This window comes from Erithacus rubecula (assembly GCF_903797595.1).
Source record: "Erithacus rubecula genome assembly, chromosome: Z".
Lineage (NCBI taxonomy): Eukaryota > Metazoa > Chordata > Aves > Passeriformes > Muscicapidae > Erithacus > Erithacus rubecula.
In genome coordinates, this window is record NC_136661.1 from 6,101,739 (window position 1) to 6,122,590 (window position 20,852).

Genomic DNA, 20,852 nt, shown 5'->3' on the forward strand with positions numbered 1-20,852 from the left:
GCTGCTTTCTTTGACTTGGTCTGGTTTTTTCTCCTTTGATCTGTCCTCTTATGACTATCACGAGTTTAAATTCCTTTCAGTACAGCTTCTGAATGCATTAATTAGCATGAAAGGGGCAAGGAGACAACTTCTCATTTTTCTTCTGCATCCTTTCCTCTTAAAAAGCAGCAGAAAAAGCTGTTATTTCTTGATGTGCTGTGAGAGACAGCCCAATACCTTCTTACCTGACCAATAAATACAACCTCCTATAGTGTACAGACTGTTTTTAGATTCAAATATGTTTTGATCAAAGGCTGCTTATTTTGTTACAGAGGACTGTATTTTTGCATGTATTTACTATAGTTTTGTTTATGCACACTTTTTGCACCATTTTAGCACTGTGCAAACTGGTATATGTGGACCAAAACTCACCTTGTGACAGAAGTGTCTTAGGTTAAGGTACATACAGTTTAATTCTACACTGAGAAGTAAATACTGCAACAAAAAGAGGGTCTGAGCCATGGGCTAATGAAGCCTGGCCTTTACCTGGGCTAACACTGTAGTAATTCCATTTACAAGCTCAGGCAAGAAATGGCAGTCTGTGATTGATTCAGAGGTCTGGGTACTGTGATATACCAGCAGTTCATTACTGCCAAAAGAGCAAGGAGATAAAAAAACCACATTCTGCTTGTCAGCCTCTCTGTCCCACTCCAGATTTTTTTAAGTTTGAGGGATTAAACACTTTTAAGTTTTCACTTTGAAGCTGTGCACTGGGCTCTAAATATAGTAAAAATGACTGACATATTCAAAAGAAAATAAGAAAGAGCAGATAATGAGAGTGACCAACATCCATTTCATTAGGAAGTCAGATTAAAAGTATTAATATTGATATTTTTAACTACTGTGGAGCACTTCTGTATTTTTACTAATTATGGTATAAACCTGACCTATCTTTATATATTTTTCCATGGTAGTGCCTAATGATCAGACTAGAGGCAGTGAGCACAGACTGAAACATTTTCTGAACATCATTAAATCTTTTTTTCTATGAGGGTGATTGGGCAGTGGTACAAGTTGCCTGGAGAGTTTATTGAGTCTGCCCCACTGAAAATGTGCAAACGCCATCTGACACAGTCAAGGGCAACCAGCTCCAAGTGGCTCTGCTGCAGGAGGGGTTAGACTGCAGGACCCCCAGAGGTGCCTTCCAAACTCATTCTGTGATGAGTGCCAGAAAAATCTAGTTGGTTTTGCTAGACCCATTAAAGTTTGAAGTGCCACTGTTTTGGCAGAGAGGAAAATAAAGAATACAAGAAGAATGAACAGTGAGGAGTATAAACTTGCTAATTTGGTCAAGTTAATCCAGATGAACTCAATAGGAATTTCAAAGGTAAAAGAAGTGAACGGAAATTTCTGTAAATATCCATGTGTGCAAAACTGTAAGTGAACACTATCACAGTCTGTCAAGTTCCCCAGAAACATGCCAGCCCTTGTGCACTCTGAAAATGTTCCTTATCAAATCATGTGTTTTCCTGAAGAAAAGCTTCCCTTCTGAAAGAGGATGATAACAGAAGGGCACTGCTTGATCTTGTGAGAATTAAAACACTAATAAAGAAAATTCATGTGATTTCTTCATGTAGCAAAACCAGTCTCTGACCCTTACTTCCCTCAAGTGATTTGTGGTGTAAAATGTCAACTGCTTGGATATTATGTGTTCTGAATTAATCTCTTGTTAATAGTATAACAGGAAAGGGAAAAATAATAACTTTGTCATGGATCTGCAGTGTCACTTGGAATGTAAATGCAGAATGCTGCTATTGATGAGTCGGGTGGATGAGGAGGTGAAACACCATGTCCTGCTTCTGATCCCAAACCTTTTACAAAATCTTATTTGATACAGTACTGCTAACTCCATCAGTATAAAGCTACTGGCATTGACATATGGATTCCAAAGGTGTTACCTTTTCAAAGATAACTTTTCAGAAGAGGATGAAAGAGGAGTACTTCAGAGAAACCCCACAGTAACCCAGGGTTTGTTTTTTTCTGATAGCCAAACCTGTGGCAAATCCTCATGAGGAGAAGAGCAGGGGCAGGCACTGATCTCTTCTCTATGGTGACCAGTGACAGGACCTAAGGAAATGGCCTGAAGTTGTGTCAGGAAAGGTTCAGGGTGGATATCAAGAAAATGTTCTTCCCAGAGAATAGCTGGGCACTGGAAAAGGATCTCCAGGGAAGTGGTCAGAGCACCAAGCCTGTGGTGTGAAATTCAAGAAGCATTTGAACAACAGTCAGGCACATGATGTGACTCTTGGGATGGTCAGGAGTTGAACTTTGATGATCCTGGCTGAGTTTTTCCAATTCAGTACAACCCATGATTCTATGATTCAACCTCTTTTGGGCCATTAAACAGATACATTGCAACAAGGTGACAGTGTCCAAGTCACTAATACTATTTAGTGCATTTAGCAAAAAAAAAAAAAAAAAAAAAAAAGACTTTTCATTTCTCACAAGATCCTGTTCAGGCTGGTGGGGAACCAGGGGAAATCTCCAACCTGAGCCCTGACAGAGCCAGTTCTGAGCTCAGACTGGGTTGATCAGGACTTCACCCAGTCGGGCCATGAAAGCCCTAAGGATGTAATCAGCCCAACCACACTGGACCATGTCTATGCTGTTGGGCTGTCCTCACAGCTTCCACCTGAGCTCTCTCAGGTGTTTCAGCTTTGCTGCTTCCTCACCCTCATGCCATGCACTGCTGTGAACAGTCCAGCTGCATCTCCTCAATTCCTCCTGTTGGTGCTGGGGATGCTGTTTGGTGCCCCCAAAGCTGCTACCTCCCTGGCTCATCCAGCCCTGGTTCTGCAGCCTCTCAGTGATCCTCTGCTGAACTCAGACATCTTTGTCAACTTCTTTCCTATGTTTGCTGCTCCAAAATGTCTGCACAACAGTGGAGCAGAGGGGACACACAGTCACCTCCCCTGACCTAAAGTGACCTTGTGTCCGTGTTCTTCCAGCACAGCATGCCACTAAGTGCCTTCTCTACTGCCCATGTCAAACATCAGAATATGGCAAAATAAATTTGTGATAGGGCAAATAAAAGAATTTTAACAGAATGCCAGAGGCCGAAACTGCATCTATTAAGTATTTCGCCATTCTTCCCACCTCCAGTAATACAGCAATACCTCCAGTATTAAAGGAAGAGTTATCTTAAGTAGTGGAACACTACAGAAGACTGAAGAATAATACTCATAGAAAAATCCAAAATTTTCAATTTATAAGCTTGAAAAGGACTTTGTAAGGTCTTTCAGAGCCTTACTACAAGACTTTTAACACCCAGGTGTGTTCTTCCCAATACATGTTCTTCAATCAAGCCCTCACAGGTAGTTGATTTATTAATGGTTCAGCTGATTTCCTCTAAGTTAAATTAAATTTTTTAATACCCATTCTTTTGAGACAAGAAGTAACTATTTCAGATGAGAGATTTATGTAAGCTCAGCTTCACAGAGGAAGTGTTTTAATGGTGCAAAGTCTGAAGTTTATAAGTAGGGGCAAATATGATATACATAATAGTTTGAAGGCTTTAAAGTGCTACATTTTTTCCCTCTCAATGTTTCTTTCTAGATGTTACTCAGCCTTTTCTCCCTTAAATTCTGTCTTCCCCTGATAAAGTAAAATTACAAAAATACCAGTTGTTTGGATACAGATTCTTTTTTATTCTTATAAATAGAGTATTTACTCTAAGTATCTGCCTTACGATAATTGGAATATGGAACTGAAGGAAACCTCAGGAAGTCATCTAGCCCATCCTACTACTCTGAAGCACATATATTTAGATCCTTGATCATGTGTTACCTATTCTCTGATACCCCTGTGTTTTCATATTCTGCATTCATAGTCTGCATAGTATCTTTAACAGGCTTCAATGAAGCCTTTTCCCTGTTACATAACTGTCTTTCTGTGAATTAGATCAGTTACCTGTTGTCTGAACAAGGAAAGAAATAAATAATGTTTTCTTTATCCCAGCCTATTATGGATTTGAAGGCTGTTCTCATTCTCTGTAAAACTTTTTGTGTTCTAAACGAGGCAAGCTTTATTTCTTATACTTTTTCCTTGGACTGTTTTCTTAATTTTCTCATTTATGTTCCACTTAATTCTTTGCAACTCATGTACTTCTTCCAGTTAAAGCCCTGCAAGCATTGTTATCTCCTCTATATTACCATAACACAGAAAGACATTTACTATTTTTAACACAGGGTTGCATTTGGGATTTTTACTCAGTTTGAAGTCCACTGTGGCCTTAGGTCTTCTACTATTCATCAATTTTTCTCCATTTTGTGTGGTTGTATTTTCCCCAGTTCATTTTGCACGACCGAGTGGGACTTTACTGAAGACTTGCATAGTCAAAATACAACTTCAATGTCAAAACAATATGGTAATGGTTACTGCTCTAGTTTGCATGTAAATTAATTACTTTCTTCCTTTGTTTCAAACATTCCTACCCAAAGCTTCCGTTCTTTTGTAAATCCTAGTAATAGTGAGTTTGGCAAAAATAAAACACTTCCATATATCCTAAAGTGCTGTCAGAAGTCTCATCTAGTCACACTACTACATTGTGCTCTCAATATCTTCTGGTTTGATGTTTTAGTATATGGAGAGAGGGGTAGGGTAATGTTGACTTTTCTGGTTTAGTTCTAATCTTACTTCCTCTTTTTTTTCTCTGTTGGAGTCGATCTAAAAAAATTAAAAATCCAGTTGACAGAGCAAGAGTGGCACCTGCCATGTAGAAGCCTGCTCTGTAATCTCCAGCGATGTCCACAATCAGACCTGGAGAGAAATACATGACAGAAATGTGAATGATGGAAAACAGGCTACTGTGAATTAGCTCAGCAGTGTGGATATATCCTCTTACAAAGACATTGTGCTGGCTACATACTTGTCTTGCAGATTTCTACATCATGAGCACATAGAACATCACCCCACTGTAGCAAATTTCAGTTTGAAACACAATTCACATTTCATTCATTTATATGTAAATTACTAATGAAACAATATATTACACAATTTGAAGCCCTTTTCAACCTAAAGTGTGGACAGTGCAGGTACTGGCAGAAAAAAATGACCGTGCAACTGTATATGAGAGTGGCTCCATATTCTGGGGTGTAGCTGTCACCAGGTGCTGTAATTCGGACCATAACTACAGCACAAGTAGGAAAAGAGATCCAACTGCTGGAAACAAAGCTGGAGAACTTGTCCAACATGTTATGGGTTTCCAGTTTATCATTTTACAAAGAGTCACAGATGTTAACAAAACCCCCTTGGTTTTCATGGAGCTTTAGGCCAACCAAAATACGTAATGCCACTGTATATTATGCTGAAAAATCTCTAGTACAGTAATAGCACTGCAGCAGTGTGTCAGCTGCCCTGTGAGTATAATGGCACATTTCTTTGTGGGCTGATTAAGGTTGCTTGCTTGTGAGAAGTTTGCCCATGTTTAGGGTACTCCCTAGCCCGCACTCTAAACTAAGCTATGCCCTATATAGGCACACGAACCATGCGCACAAATATTTTAGATTTTACACTCAAAGGACAAGAGGGGAGCTTGAGAGGCACTTAGGATTCCCACTCTTCCATACTTTCTTTGGAGTTTACTAAATATGCAAAAAGAGGCTGCATTGATTCCCAGATAATCAGTACTAGTGACCAGCCACTATAAATTGTATTTTATTCAGATCTTTCCAACATATTTTTCAATATTGCTCTGTCTCAAAGCCTCTATGAATCTTCCTGGTTTCTGTATTTTCAAAAGTGAATTAAAATTTTCCAGTATTCAATCTGACTCATTTGCAACTCATTAGCGATGTCATTTCCATAAGTTACTTGTAGTGAGTGAACAATGGTCTTTGGATGAGGACTCAGATCTGCATTGTACAAGTCACACTGGTCAATTTTTTTGCTGTATCACTTTTTAAAGTCTCTAGAGCTTGCAGTTCATTTGTCTTGCATTTTTCCAAGATGACTATATCTTGTTGCCAGCCCATAAATCCATGTGCTGTCTCATTGTCTGTTCTCTCTTCCCACTGTTCTTATGTGCTGCCTTCCCTATTTATTATACTAGTTGGCTCAAATGCTGTCTAAAACCAGCAGGCATTTATCCGAGTGTTTCCTTGAGGTTTGCATAGCCTAATGTTTCAGGCTTTTAAGTTTAAACTTCTGCAGAAACTCTCCCAACAACACCAGCATTTGTGCAATATCACTAGTCTCAAATTTCAGTTTCTTCTCTGAAATTGTGTGTCTGCTACTTGTGCCAAAGGCACACTTTCTTAACAAGACAGTTGGAGGCCATCAAGAGGCATTATGTGGGATTCAGGAAGAGGACCACTATGTGAACCCTGCCTTTCATCTCTCCTTTCTTTTTGAAATTATATCTCTAAAATCACACAGAAGAGAGGGAGCAAGGTACTGTGGAGAGGATTTAAACTGACTATTTATTTTTATGTACTACTTGGCGCAGATACCCCTGGGCTAAAAAAGGGGGAAATTTGAGTGCAGACACAGATCTTTCCAGTTTGGATTACCATTCCCCTTCCTCCTTGTAAGCTGTATTTGTCAGTGAGTTTTCTTAACTTACCTGCAAGAGGAGGCCCCACAAAACCTCCAGTGCTTCGAATGAGCATGAAAAGCCCTAGAGCACTGTCAAATTCTGGCATGCCTACAACATCTGCCAGCACTGTAATGTGAATGGCAACTGTTGTACCAAAGAAGAATCCATAGAAGGCAGTGAATATTGCCAAAGACAGGTAATCGTTAGCCAGTGGCAACAGCATCAGGGAAGTACTCATCAATGTAATCGTCATTGCCAGCAAATGAATGGTTTTGGTAACATGGAGGTTGGCATACCAGCCACACAGCAGTCTGCCTCCAAAGTCCACCATGGCCAAAATGGATAGGAGGGATGAAGTCCATGATTCATCTATTCCCAGGCTGTAGCTAAGTGGAACTAAAAATAATGGAGGAACAAAAAAACTCATAGCAGCTAATATACCAAAAATGGCATAAAGTGCAAATTCTGGTTGCCTCACAAGCATCCAGTTGAAGGTTTTGTGCATGATGGGAGACTTATCTTCTTTGTCTTTCCTGGATGCACTGTTGCCTGGTGGTGTTTCAGTTTCACAATGCCTGGCCTTAAGGAGGCAGCTGCTTGGCAAGGGTCGCATCAGTGCTCCACAGACACAAATATTGAGTTGGATGCCACCTATGATCAAGAGGGCACCTTTCCATCCATACTGACTAATCAGCCACTGGAAAAATGGTCCAAACATGAATGCAAAGGCACATTCTCCAGCACTGGCAATAGCATTGGCCAAAGGCCTTTTCTTGGAGAAATAGTGGCTAACAATGCTAATGGCTGGTGTCCATGAAAAAGAAATGCCAAGACCTGAAAAACACCAATATAAATAGCACTGGTTAAATACTATTGAGGTATTTTGTGAAGGTGGAAATTAAAGTAGTCAGTACCTCTACATTTGCAAAGTTAAAATGTATTAGAAGGAAAACATTTTTGCCTAGAAAAAGCATGAGCTTAACAGGAGTAGATGTAAAGGTATGTTTGTGACATCATATTCTGTAAGGTGTATATATTCAAGTGAAAAAGCAGAATATGAAGTATACACATTATTATATAGTCACTTTTTTAAAAAGAAGAAAAAATTTGGTTTTACAACTTTGTCAGTGCATGAGAAATCACATGGAGTTGAAGCTAGACAGATCTCAGTGTCCATGCTGTCTGCATTAAGGTTGGTCCTAGGTCAGACCAGCAGGTTAAGCTGAGCTGTGAGGTGGGACATGAAGGGAAGCTGGTGTATTGCCTCTGCTCTTCATTTTCTTGCTCAACTGCTTTGAGCAAACTTAAAACCTGCTGTAACTTTGTTATTTTGATGGCTCCCTAGACCCCTTGGCAGCCCAGCACTGCCAAAGGGCTCAAATTCCAGACATTTTCTCAGGCATCCAGTGTGGAATTCAGAATGATTTATTTTATTCCCTGCTAGCTTTGCTTCCTGTTCCAGGAAAATTTGCTAGCTGTTGAGAAAATTTTCTGGCCTGGTTTTGCCTGGAGTAAAGGAAAGGTTTGAAATCCAATGAAAGTCTGGGACTCTGTTCAAAACATAAGTTGAGAGAAAGTATAGAATTTGAGATCTTTGTGTTTTTTTACTTCAGCATCCTTTATGAAGCTTTTTTTAAAACTTCACAAAGCTCTTATATCTGAATGAAAAATAAAACACTTAATTTTCTGCTTTTTTAATTTGCAGGTGTAAATTACTGGCATCTAAATATTTGTCTTTTTTGTTGTTGCAGGTTTCCTGTACAAATTCTTATTTCCAAAGTGGGAAATAGTTTTTAAAGAGCATTGCTTGTTCTGGCTGCTCATAAAGTCAAAATAGATAGCAGATTTTAAAACTCTTACCACTAGCACCCTCAAATAAGTTGCTGGTGGAAGAAAGCCATAAAGCCATAAATTCATACCCTGTAGGAAGCCAGTTGTTGCATACATCCACCCCATGTTGAGTCCAAAAAATCCCAGTGCCATTCCTGAAAAAGCCAGAAGTCCTCCAGTGATCACAACTGTCCGATGGGTATATTGTACACACAGTGAACTGGCAACAGGGGCTGGATCAGCAGAAAAATTGGAGAAAGAGAAACACATTAGGAACATTCATCTGATCAACATGGCCAAATAAATAAAACATTTTGAGGAAGACTGCTCTTATAATGCTTGACACAAACAGCCTTAATTCCGCTGGCTGGGGTAGGAGGTCAACCAAAATTTCAAAATTGTATCCTTGCTGATAGAGAAATGACTGTCCCTGAGGAACAGATTTGAAAATATGTTCAACACATGTGGACTCTTTTAAAGGGAAAGAGCATTTTAGTGCCTTCCTTGTAGTAGGAGAGTTATACTGAATTTCATGTAAGGATAGAACTACCAACAAGACAGAACCTCCTGGACAGTTTTAGCAGAAAGTGAAACTTCAGCCAGAGAACCTATAGGTTCATCTATAAGAATTGTACTATTGAGAATGTATTATTGATATGGCTGGCGTGATATTTTTCTGGAGAAAACTAAATTTTGTTTTCTAGAATTTTGCAAAAATCAATCCTTAGTAGAATTGTAAAAGTTTATAAAGGGTCAAAACTTAGGATTTATTTTGTGGTAATACTTTTTACAGAAAATTGCAGTTCATTTCTTAAATCTTTATTTAGTGGTACAGTTTCTTTGAACAGAGTTCTCTTCAATGCAAGGGCAAAGGTGCAGGTGGTACAGATTTGATGCTGCAGCAGCTGCTTTGGTCACTAGTCACTGTCTGGAAACACCTGAAATGTTAGGAATATTTTTGCTTAATTAAGGATCAGTTTTTCTGCCTGGCTGTTTTTTCCATCAGCATCACAGAGTCGAGGTCAAGGCCGTAAGATTTCTCTAAATATCCATGGCCACTAGGGGGTTCTCAAGTGCCACCTGCCATGAACCAGCTCCCTACAATCTGTTAAATATTCTGGGAAAATAAAAATAAAAATAAACATCCTGATGCTTGTGCATAACATGGAATTCAGTTAATAGGGACCATGCTTCTAAACTGAAATAAATCACAAGACAATGGTTAAGAGAGAGCAGCCAGCAAGAAAGGTTTTGTAGTAGTTTGTAGGGGCAGGTACATTCACCTGTGTTAAGAACAGAATTAAGAGAATTTGGTAGCTAGGATGAGTGAAATAAACCTGACAGAGTATTGTTGCAAAATCTGCAGGCTGTACATTGTTATTATCAGCACAAAGTTGACCTGACAGGAGTTCTAAAAACCTCAAATGTCTCATCAGCTTTTACAGCAAAAATCTGATCATTTTATAAGCATGTAAAAATGATACTGAAATCCAGTCATTATCTTAAGATGTAGTCAATGAGACATGATAAACTACACACACAGCTGGTGAATCAAAAAATATGATTAAAAAAAAGGAGAGAAAAGTAAACACAGGATAATGCCCACAAAAGACAAGTGAAAGATCTGCAGCTGGAGCAGAAATATTACCAAATCTCAAATTTTAAATAGCAAATAAGGATAATAAAGAGACAGAAATTAAACATGGGATAATAAAAAAGAAGCTAGCCACAGAACTGGAAATGGGTAAAATAGCCTGACTCCAGAGTCTGAAAGGATGAGGGGATCACACAGAAAATGTGCAAGCAATGGAAAGGGATGACAACCAGAGTTCAAAGAGAAAGGTGTTAGGAGGTGTACATCAGTCAGTACCAAGAGAAGGCTGGTGAAGGTGATGGGGAGAATCCTTGCTCTGGTAAGCTGTTTCAAGTGCAGACCTTGGGAGTGAAAGCACATGCTCTCTTTTGACACAAGAAACAGACCTGCTGTTGAAAGGATCCAAGGAGGAAAAAATAATAATTCAGTGATCATCCTCCAGACTGAGCCAAGTGACACTTAAGGTTTCCCAGAGATACACAGTAAGAAAGACTAAGCCAGGCAGGAAATATGCTCAAAGAACTGGAGGCTCAGGTGATCTTCATCAGGAAGTCTTGTGGTCCCTATAAATGAAGCAAAGGCAGAAGAAGATGAGGACAATTATGTATTGACTGGAGACATTTATAAGCTACTATACAGAGAGGGGGTTGGAATGTCTGATCACCAAGCTTTATTCACTGAAAGAGGATTATTTCAAAGGATATCAAAGGATGGAAAACAATTTCTGCTGAAAATCGTAACTGCCTTCCTTGAAGTAAGCTGGTCTCACTCCTGGCTAGGCAAATATATTTTTGCTGGTTTATACTTGCTATTACTGTGTCATATGCTCTATTCCTTGATACATTCCTATAGAATGTAAATATATGCAATAATAAAACAAAACCTAACTAAACAGGACTGTTGGAATCAGTGAGTTAAATTTTTCCCTCCTATGCTGGCTTTTTCTTCTCATGAAGTTCAAATGCCTGAATGACAAAGTAGTATCAAAATATGTCAGTTTAATTTGTAAACCAAATTGATAAATTACCATTTATTCATTTCTGTGGTCTGTGAAGCAGGTTTTATTTTTTTTTTTTCAGTTAATTATATCTGTCACTGTAAAGCAGGCATCAAGGATAACAGTTTATGGAACTCATAAAATCTTTTCTACTCATGACTTATTTTATCTTTTTACTTTGATTTTGGGTTACTCTTTTTTCCTTCTGAATACACTTTTCAAAGAAAGATCAGTTGTTGATGTTTGGAAGTCCTGCAGTTCCAAGCAGTAATACTTATAGGTGTGGACTGAGTAGGATACATGTAATTATACAGTGTCTATGCAATGAAATGTCTTCAGAAATAATATTATGATAGCATTTATTATTTCAGGATATTTACCTATTGCAACCACATGTACCAATGAGAATATGCAGAGCAGACCACAAATTCTGTACAGTACATGTTTGGAGTTTACAAGGGCACCAAGGAGTCTCTAAACAACCAAGTTGAGTCAAATGCAGTATGTTTCCTATTTTTTATTCCTTCATCTATTGTGATGCAGTATTTGGCCTGTTCCCATAGCTCACTGCCTTTGACTGGGAACATCAAAGCATCCCCTACTCTCTGCTTGCATGGTCATGTCTTGAGCTCTCTCACTGAGTAAACTGATTTTTTTTAAAAATTTTTCACTCTGTGAGTCTTCTGGTAGATCAATAACTTGAAATCATACTAAGAGGGGTACAGAAGAGAGAACTGGTAATACATGCAAAGAAAAGGGATCTTGATGAAGATAAAAAGAAGTGGGGAAAAGCAGGACTGAGAATAATTTTGGTAGCAGATGGCTTACCTGATAGATGGGGTCACAGTCCTTGCATTTTGAAGTACTTTGAAAAAGTGACAGTCACTCTGAGATCAGTGAACTTGCACAAACTGTTCTAAGAGCTTAATTCAACAAGTTCTGTGGCTATCAGAATTATCTCTAATTGAGTATAACTCAAAGCCTGTAGCAAAACTTAGTCATGAGTTTAGGTACATGATGTTTTTTTCAGGCAATCAGATTACTGTGTCTGTAGAGTTTTGGTATTAACCCATTCCATATCTGAGGCAGCAAATGCCAATTTTCTGAAAATTTTCTGTATTTTCTTTAGAGAAGCAGAAAGTCTAGATCTGACATATTTTTGGGGTTGGGTTTTTATAAGGAAGATTTCCAAACTTGCTTGGGTAGTTGATATTAAAATAAAATGCTAGAGGAGTACTACTACCTACCTCCTAAATGAAAGATGACAATAGTTACTGATGTGATCCAGGAAGTGGAGCTTGCAAGTTCATCAAAGTGCTGCTGGATTTCAACAAAGAACAAACCAAAAGTCTTGAGGACAGCAACAGTGAAGCCCATCACCATGAAGGCTGACACTACCACAACCCATCCATAGCCACCATCTGGTGGATTGCTGTCTTTAGCCTGCATCTTTTCTAATTCTTAGATCTTCTCTGTGTTTTGGGTTATTTTTTCTATTATTTCCTTTTTCTTTTTTTCTGGAGTGGTAGTGATGGTGGTGATCTGTAAATTGGTAGAAGGCCCATTGTTAGAGAAATTAATTAAAGTATTTTAGGAATGGCTTACACAAGAAATTACCAAGTTAAAATACAACATTAGTTGCAGTAGTTTGACTGAAAATATTACCTGGGGAAGAGATGCCCCGAGAGAAAAGAATGAATAAATAAATATAAAAAAAACCAATTCAAGTACAGAGTTAAGAAAACAAAAGATGTGAACAAATGAGAAAAGACAATGTGAAAAATATTCAGACATTAAGGTATTCAAAGATACAAGAATTTTAGGGTCTGCAACATTTTAGCATTTATATATATTAATTGTTCCTGCAACACTAAGCGTTTTTGCCAAAATAGTGCACATCCATCCTTGTGGAGATATATTTGTAGGCAAGAACATCTTATTAAACATAATTTAAAAGCATATTTCACCTTACAAGTTTTATGATAAACATGCAGTAATCATGCAGTGCATGGAGGACACAGGATCTGGCTGGAGGGAGAGAAACATTCATACATTTTTCTGGTTTCTTCATGGACACTAAATTCTGAGCAGTGATGCTGTACAAGATGCAGAATATAAAAAAATACCTATTTCATGAGGAGAATGGAAACTTGAGATAGCTGACGGTGTACTATACTTAAAATTATCTATCCTGTGTACAGCTGGGAAAAATGAGTTACATGAGGGGATCCATACCACTTGAAATTATCCAGTACAAAGAGTCAGTTGCTAGTTCTGTGATTTGCTCCACTGAGGTACATAATCTCAGGAGGATCTGAATCATTGCAGCAGAGTGCGGAAAAGAACCCACCAGAGTTTATAGGGTTCAGAAGCAAAATCATTCTACTGCCATGTGTCAGGACTGACATGCACTGGACACATCTGAACATCTTAAGAAATCTTAGAATAGGTGCAAGAAAAGGAGAGACTGCCTTGTGTTGAGGTCTGTATGAACGAACCTGGTTTTCATTCCCACCATTTCTGGGTGACCAAGTTGTTAGATCTTGCTATGCCTGTTTTCTCAGTTGTCAAATGTAGCTAATACATTCAAAAGTAATAAATTTTATAAAGTTGGAAGCATCAATACTTGTATCAGTGCTCAGTTTACTATAAGAAAATATAGAAATGATATCAAGCTGTAGCCATGTCTTCTGCCAATGCTGAGTTCAAGTAGCATGGTCATAATTTTGTTTGAGGCCTGGAAGAACATAAAAAGGATGCACCACTCAAGCTAAACATTCCTGCCTAGGCAGAGTGATACTGATATTTCTGCATTCTCCATGGACGTGCCTGGGCAAGGGATTATGATTTGTGCCACAAGACAGATGGAAGAAATCCTGCTCCTTACCAGACAACACCCAGACTAAAACAGGCATGATAAAATCTGCATGACACCACCCAGCACCCTTCACTTCCATTAGGCAAACTGTCCCAGGAGGAGTATGAATTGGCCCTTACTGCTCACAAAACTTAAATGAACAGCATGTTTCCTGACAATAAATTCATCTTTTATGTCACTGCTCAGAATTCAGCCTTGAGCTCCTTTTAGAGATCACAGTGTTCCATGTAACTCCAAAATGAAATTACTATTTTGATTTACTTATTAATTAATGAGGTAGTTATTTTCCAGCCACCCTATGGATTTGAAAGCTGTGGAGCTACATACTATAGGGAATTGTTGGAATGCCTGAACAGAGTAGAAGAACATTGCAATAAGGAAACATTTCTGGCACCATGTTTTGCTTTCTTCCTCCTTCACTTGCAAGAGAAAGTTTATTTTATAAGATGATGTAATTGCAAACACTCTTAAGTGGAAAAAACTTATATAGGATCTCCTTTTGCTCTTAGCTATTGAGTGATGGTAAACAGTAAGGTATTAATATCTTCATTTACTCATTTTGTCTCTGGAGCTAACCTTCTAAATGAAAAGGAGAAAAGACCTGTAGGGAAGGTGCTCCTTCTGTTGTGCCTGGCCATACACAAGATTCCTAAAAAATGTAAAGCTGTGCCTGGAAGCGTAAGCACTCTCTCTAGCATCCCACTGACTCCTGTCTCCAAGATTTCTCATGGCAGCTGGAAGAGATGTCCTGTGAGACAGGGACTTACATTGGAAAAGTCTGTGCTTGGTGTGTGTATCAGAAGAGCAGACATCTCTGTGAGTAGTGTTATTATGCTCATGGTGAATTTTGCCAGCAAGAACACACAGGAAGGGTGCAGCCTTTATCTTTGCACCTGGATAGCTACAAAAGCATTTTCTGAGCCACCGGGGGTGTTCCTTTATCCATGATCTACGAGTTCTCCAAGCTATTTCTGCTTTGATTCATGTGACTGATTAAAAAAGCTTATCAGACAATCATAAAAATAATTTATAAAATGCTTATCTCATTGCATGCATTTTAGGGTGCCACATAAACTTTTGAAGATGGTTACTTCTTGTTCTACTTGGTTATCTTGTGCTCCATGTCCTAATTTACTTTTTGCAAAAGTGCAAATGAGTAGAATACATTTGCTGCACATTGCGAAACAACATGGTGGTGGAATCATGAAAAAACTGTTGAATCCTAAACTTCTTTTTTCTATGCAACTCTTATTTAACACTCCCCAAGTAAGTGTATTCAGTCTCTCTGAATGGAGGCTGAGTGGGCTCCTTGTGACCTGGTGATACTTTACAGATATAGGCTCCCCAAGAAGACAAAAAAGGGCAAGTATTAAGTTTTTCCACACTTAGATAAAGAAATATGACTTGGTAATGTGTGTTGGGTTTGGGTTTGCAGTACAAACACTGTATTATTACCTTGAATTTGGACTTATCAAAACAAAAACAGAGAAAAGGAAGAAAAACATACTTAATATACATAGACACAAAACTGTTTTTAAAGGCTGATACATTGAAACAGAAACTATGTAAAACTAAATACAAAATAGATAATTAATAAATTAACAACAGATTAAATAATACAGTCTTGTTTTATTGGTTATATTAGAAGAGAGATGGAAAGAAACAAGGAAATCAATTGCAATTTATGCTGAAACTTCCTCTATGCATGTGCCTTGGTACATAGGTAAGGAACAGGCACTATGTTTGTCACATTCAGATACCTTATGATTTTCATCTAACACTCAGACTGGCTCTGATGAGCTGATGCTCATCTGTCACTAGAGCTTCAACTACAATAGTCGTACTAGTTACTGCTCCTCAGACAAAAATTCAGGAGAAATGCTATTAAATTTTCCTTTTTAACCTCATAACGTCATTATAGAAGGAGTCCATCTAATGAGTATGATCTATAGCAGTCTATTGACAAAGCATATTAGAATGCAAGAGAGAGATTGAACACTATGAGCAATGAGTTAGAAGTACCAAAAATCAAGTATAGCAGCAAGAAATTACCTTATTCAGGTAGCCAAACTTGTATGGGATATGAAGCTCTTCCTTCCAGTTGTAAGTTTGTGAATTGTGCTGCAAACCACCAGGTCATGTTTCTCATCTGAACTACCATCTGGCTAGATGAACAAACCAATTTATCTCCTTCAGGATGTGTAAGCATCAGATTTTATAAGAATCCCCTCCTCCCCTCCTTGAAAGTCATTTGACCCCACCTATATTCAGAAAAACAAAGTTCTGTCCTGACTAGTGATCAGAGAAACAAAATCAGGAATGGGTGGAGGAAACCCAGAGGAGGAATGCAGGTTTTGTTATTTATCTGCACTATACTTATATGACGAGCCTTGGACTACTGTCCATGTTTTCTACTGAACTCAACTATTGGACCAACCAGAAAGTTCAGAGGTATCCGCTGATTTCAAATTCCCCTATGTTCTGGGGCATTTACTGCAAATGTTTATTCAAATTTGAAATTCATTTGTGGCTTCCCTATGGTTGTGCTGTTGGGCAGATGTTGGCTCCAGTGAGCATGACATAGCCTGCAGCAATTACAGAAGTTACAGGAAGCTTGAATGTGCTCTCCTGAGCATGGTACATGCATATTTGAACCTTTCACCACACCAGACCTTTACTTGTGTGATTTAAGATCCCGCAGTTAACTACTGCTGGTCCTCGTAAAACTTTTCTCTCCCAGCTCTCACTGCTAGTTTATTGTATCTTATTCCCTATTCTACCAATTTGCCTTACTCTAAGGATGTGGTGGCTATACTGCTGTTGTAATTGTTGGAGAGGCAGGGTGGGTTGTTGCAGTAGCTTGTTGCTTTTTGTAATATTTTTAATTTACATTTTGTGTACTTACTTCATGACTCGATCAGTAATCTGTGTAGTTTTTGTGTGCTAAGGGGAAGTATAAATATGCAGTTGACCTGCATAACTAAGAAATAGATATATTTCTTACTTTCGGCATATTTGAATGGGAAGCCAGCAAGTTTGTGAGGTGACATTCTAATTTTCTTTGGCTGGCAAAATTCCCTAGAGCTGTGTTTTAGGGCTGGAGAAGACAAAATCATAGCAAATGAAAATTATGGGGTAGAGTTTGAAGTAGAATTAGCGTGCAGTCTTCATAGAAAAGTTGCTGCAACTGCTTACTTCACCTTCCTGCTACCAGATAGGTTTTCATGCAGTGAGCCAGACAGGTGAACTAACCCTGCTGGTCACTACACTGGGGCAGTTTCCCCAGATTGTGTGCTTTTACAATGCCGAAGGCAGAAAAAAGGTAGCTCAGCAGATGAGATTGCTTAATCCAGAGGAGAAATTCACATGGCAATTGTATACAATTAGTGTATTCACATGCCCCGTGAGCCCACCAAATTCTGTCCCATGCTGTTGGGTCAGATGCTGGGCACAGGGGTGTGACTGATTGGCCTATAGTTTCCCTGGTGTTTCTTCTCTAAAAACAGTAGCTATGTTTCCCCTTTGCCAGCCATTGACAGCTTCCCCAGACTGCCACAATTTACTTCTCAAATGTGACATTGTGGCTCAGCCACTTCCTCTGCTCATTTCCTTAGAACCCATGGCTCATCCAGAATGAGCCTCCTGGTGTTTCTGCCTGATTTCCTCATTGTTGGGATGCTTGGAATAGGTGGCCCTTAAATATTATATTACAGTCTTGGGAATTCAGATCTACAGACAAAATAATGAAGTCTGGAATATTTCACTGGTCAGTCCATCAGATTATTTTTAACATTATATTCACTGAAATAACTCAACTGAGCATTATGTGCAAAGGAATATTGTCATGGCCTGTCATGGCTCTGTCTTAAAACCAGAATAATCTTAGCAGGACTAATTGAATGTTAATTTTCTAGAGTCAGTCCTACTAGATATATTTAGTCTTTACTCATATAATTTAGTTTGGGTTATCCAGAACTACTATTATGCATTAATACTATAGTATATTTTGTTCATCTGATCAGGCTAATAGATTTTCACAATTTTCTATCAATATATGGAAACTTTATGCTATACCTGTGTACAGTACTTCTCTTTAATAATCTATTTATTTTCTCTACGTGTTAAACTTACAAATGAAATTTAAAGGTCTCTTATTTCTACTTAAGGAATAAGAAAATATTATAGACTGCACTTCTTTTAAAATACTTGCATTATTTCTTGTTCAACATTTAAGCATCTTAGAAAACTCTTGAAGAACTCTCAGGTTTCCATTCATACACTGGAAGAGAAAAAGTTTATTCCAGGTGGCAAGAAGAGTCACTTCTGCTCAGATTTAGTTTACCAGTTCAGCTTTCATTGATTCCAAAAATTAGCTTCCACTTTAGGTGCTTGAGTAAGTACAAAATGCATTCACAGGTAGACTGCTCCATGACATATTAGGTGTGGATTGAAATGAGAATCTACCGGGAACATTTGTATTTCAGGTAATAACAGTGATTCATGATTATGAAGAGATTATGTTTAAATTCTGTCCAATCAAGTCATAAAGAAATATTTAACCATTCAGGAGTTAGTGTCCTGGCTTTTATTACTAGGTTCATAGAATGAAATCCACAATGGTTTAAACAGAGGCTGGATATAGAAGCATTTCTAAAATGCCTTTTTCTCAGTATTCTCAAAACTGAAACTAGTGATAGTGTTCTCTGCTGCTGTAAATAATTTCAGCTCCACTGATTTCAAAATTACTTCACCCCTTTCACCACCAGAGAATTTCTTCACTGATTGCTCAATGGGAACAGGGCTGTCTTTGAAGAAGGTACAACATATCTATCTATTGCTTCTTTATAATTATTATTGTAGTATATATAAAAACTGGGAAACAAGTCTCTGAAATTTTGTTCTTATTTAAATAAACTGCACAGATACAGAAAGCCAGCCTGGCACAGATGCTGGCAAAGTCTCCTTGTAGTCAGCTATGCTCAGATGGAAAGGCAGAGAGCACATGGAACCATGCCTCCCACATTCATCAGTCCTTGGTGGTGATCATGCTTGTCCCTCCACTTGGAACCACCTGCTCTTATCACATACATCCTGTTTTTTTTCTTTTTCCCCCCTGACCAAAGCCTTCTGACAGCAGTGACAGATAGTAGGCCAAGATAATTATTGATTGAAATGACTGGATCAAAATGACTGTGTTTGACCTGTGGTGTTAAGTGATTACTAATTCAACACAGGTAGCCTGAACATAAATATTCTCAGGACTGTGTGCAGGAGAGATGGCACATGAAATTAGTGGAAAACTATTACATAAGAAATAAACAGGCTGACATCACTGCCAAAATAGATGACATGGGGTGCTAAATGAACCTGGGTAAGATATGCAGATGAGTGTGGATGTACTTAACTTCTTGAAGGAAAAAAAGAATTTAATCTTGATGTGATCATATGATTAGAGAAGAAGAACCAGGACGGTGATTCAGTTGCATAAAGTTAGGATGACAAAGGAGGTGTGTTTGGTAGAGATAGGACAGCTGGAATTAATATCAGAGGGGCTAAAGAGCAGAAAGAGGTAGTAAATAAGCAATTGAGTGAGCAGGGTTTATCAGAAGTTGTCAGACTGTAAAAAGTGAGCTATTTAGTAGATAAAGGAAGAATAAGTGGCTCGTTTTTGGACTGGGTTATGGTTATCCTATTACCAGTTTAACAAATTCTTATTATTTTAAGATTTATTATTTACAGGCTGGGACCAAATGAAAAAAAAAGCCTTCTGTCCTGAAATTACAGTCAGGTGTGCTGACTGCTACCCTCCCCAGGGCAACACCAATCCCTGACCTCCCTTTATAATAAAGGGAATGCTCAGGCTGTAGGTAAAGGTGGGGGTAGAGATCTATAGGAAGGAAGGTGACACAAAGCCTGGACTGGCTGTAAGTGGAGGGTGTATTTATCTTAACAAAGGTTGTTTGTTTTTTTTTTTTCCAACGAGCAATAATCAGTTCATCTTCTCAGCGTAATTCTTGGTTGTGATTATAGCTTCCATTACAAAATTATAGGGTAAGAAGGAGAGGGGGCACAGGAAATGAGTACTGCTAAACAGAGAAGAGGTAAATGTACTGCTTAAGCTTATCAAAACAAAATGGTAAATGCTGATGCAAACAAGAGTCTCTCTGTGCCCTATCAATCTAGCATCTGTGGGTGGTTTCTTCCACTTCCTGTTCTGAAAAGAGTGACCAGTGTTTAATTACTCAGTTTTAATTATAGCATAAAGGTGAAAATGCCCAACTCTTGGGTATGTCTGGAGTGTCAGTAAGACATACTCTGTCCTGGTACTTTAGGAGAGAGATGGATGTGTTTGGCTAAATTAGCCTTAAATGTCTCTGGTTGATGTCTGGGAAGGATTTTTACAAGGATTCAGCTGAGAGCACAGACATTAAGGGATATAAGCTGATTAGACTTCCTGTGCTATTTTCTTAAACTAGCCTGTGACACACTGTTCTATCCATGGCTAGGTGCTGTATTGTGGAGTTATGCTAAAGTGAGGAAATAAAGTCCAAGAAGTGCCAGTTTTCTTGATAGCATGAAGTGTGCCTGTATAGGAGAGTTTTCAGAATGAACAGCTGCTTATATTGAATGGAATACACGGCTACACAACGGTGCCCTGTATTTCTATAAGGACAGTTTGTGCACTGAATTCTCAAAATATTCTTCCTAGTTTCATTTTTAAGACTGATGGCAACAGATAATGAAGAAGAATATGTGTTGACTCAGAGCAATTCTGAATGCTTACAAAGTTTGCAAGATAAACATTGGCAGTTCACAGAATGAGAACCAGGCCACAGTTAAGGGATGGGAACTGTAATGTTAGTAGTAGTGCCCAAAAAAACCACCTTGAAGACAGGGCACATAATTGATTTAATATGAGCTTCTAGTTACAACACTGTGGTTACAGGAGTGAGGTAACTGCTGGATATATGGTTGAAGA

At 38.4% G+C, this 20,852-nt stretch overlaps 1 protein-coding gene across 2 annotated transcripts; it reads right to left on the minus strand.

Annotated features, from left to right (window-relative positions):
- Positions 1-4,401: 4,401 nt before the first annotated feature.
- LOC306814576 (monocarboxylate transporter 2-like) lies at positions 4,402-12,353 on the minus strand. 2 transcript variants are annotated; one of them, XM_079330742.1, is made up of 4 exons: positions 12,243-12,353; positions 10,385-10,561; positions 8,494-8,637; positions 4,855-7,408 (listed from the first exon to the last, which is right to left on the minus strand). In XM_079330742.1, exons 2-4 carry the CDS (start codon positions 10,431-10,433, stop codon positions 6,465-6,467), a joined length of 1,137 nt encoding a protein of 378 aa, XP_079186868.1. In that variant the 5' UTR covers positions 10,434-10,561; positions 12,243-12,353; the 3' UTR covers positions 4,855-6,464. The 2 variants fall into 2 exon arrangements, with proteins under 2 accessions (XP_079186869.1, XP_079186868.1); XM_079330743.1 differs by lacking the exon at positions 12,243-12,353 and adding an exon at positions 4,402-4,797 and having other exon boundaries at positions 6,602-7,408; positions 8,494-10,806.
- Positions 12,354-20,852: the final 8,499 nt, after the last annotated feature.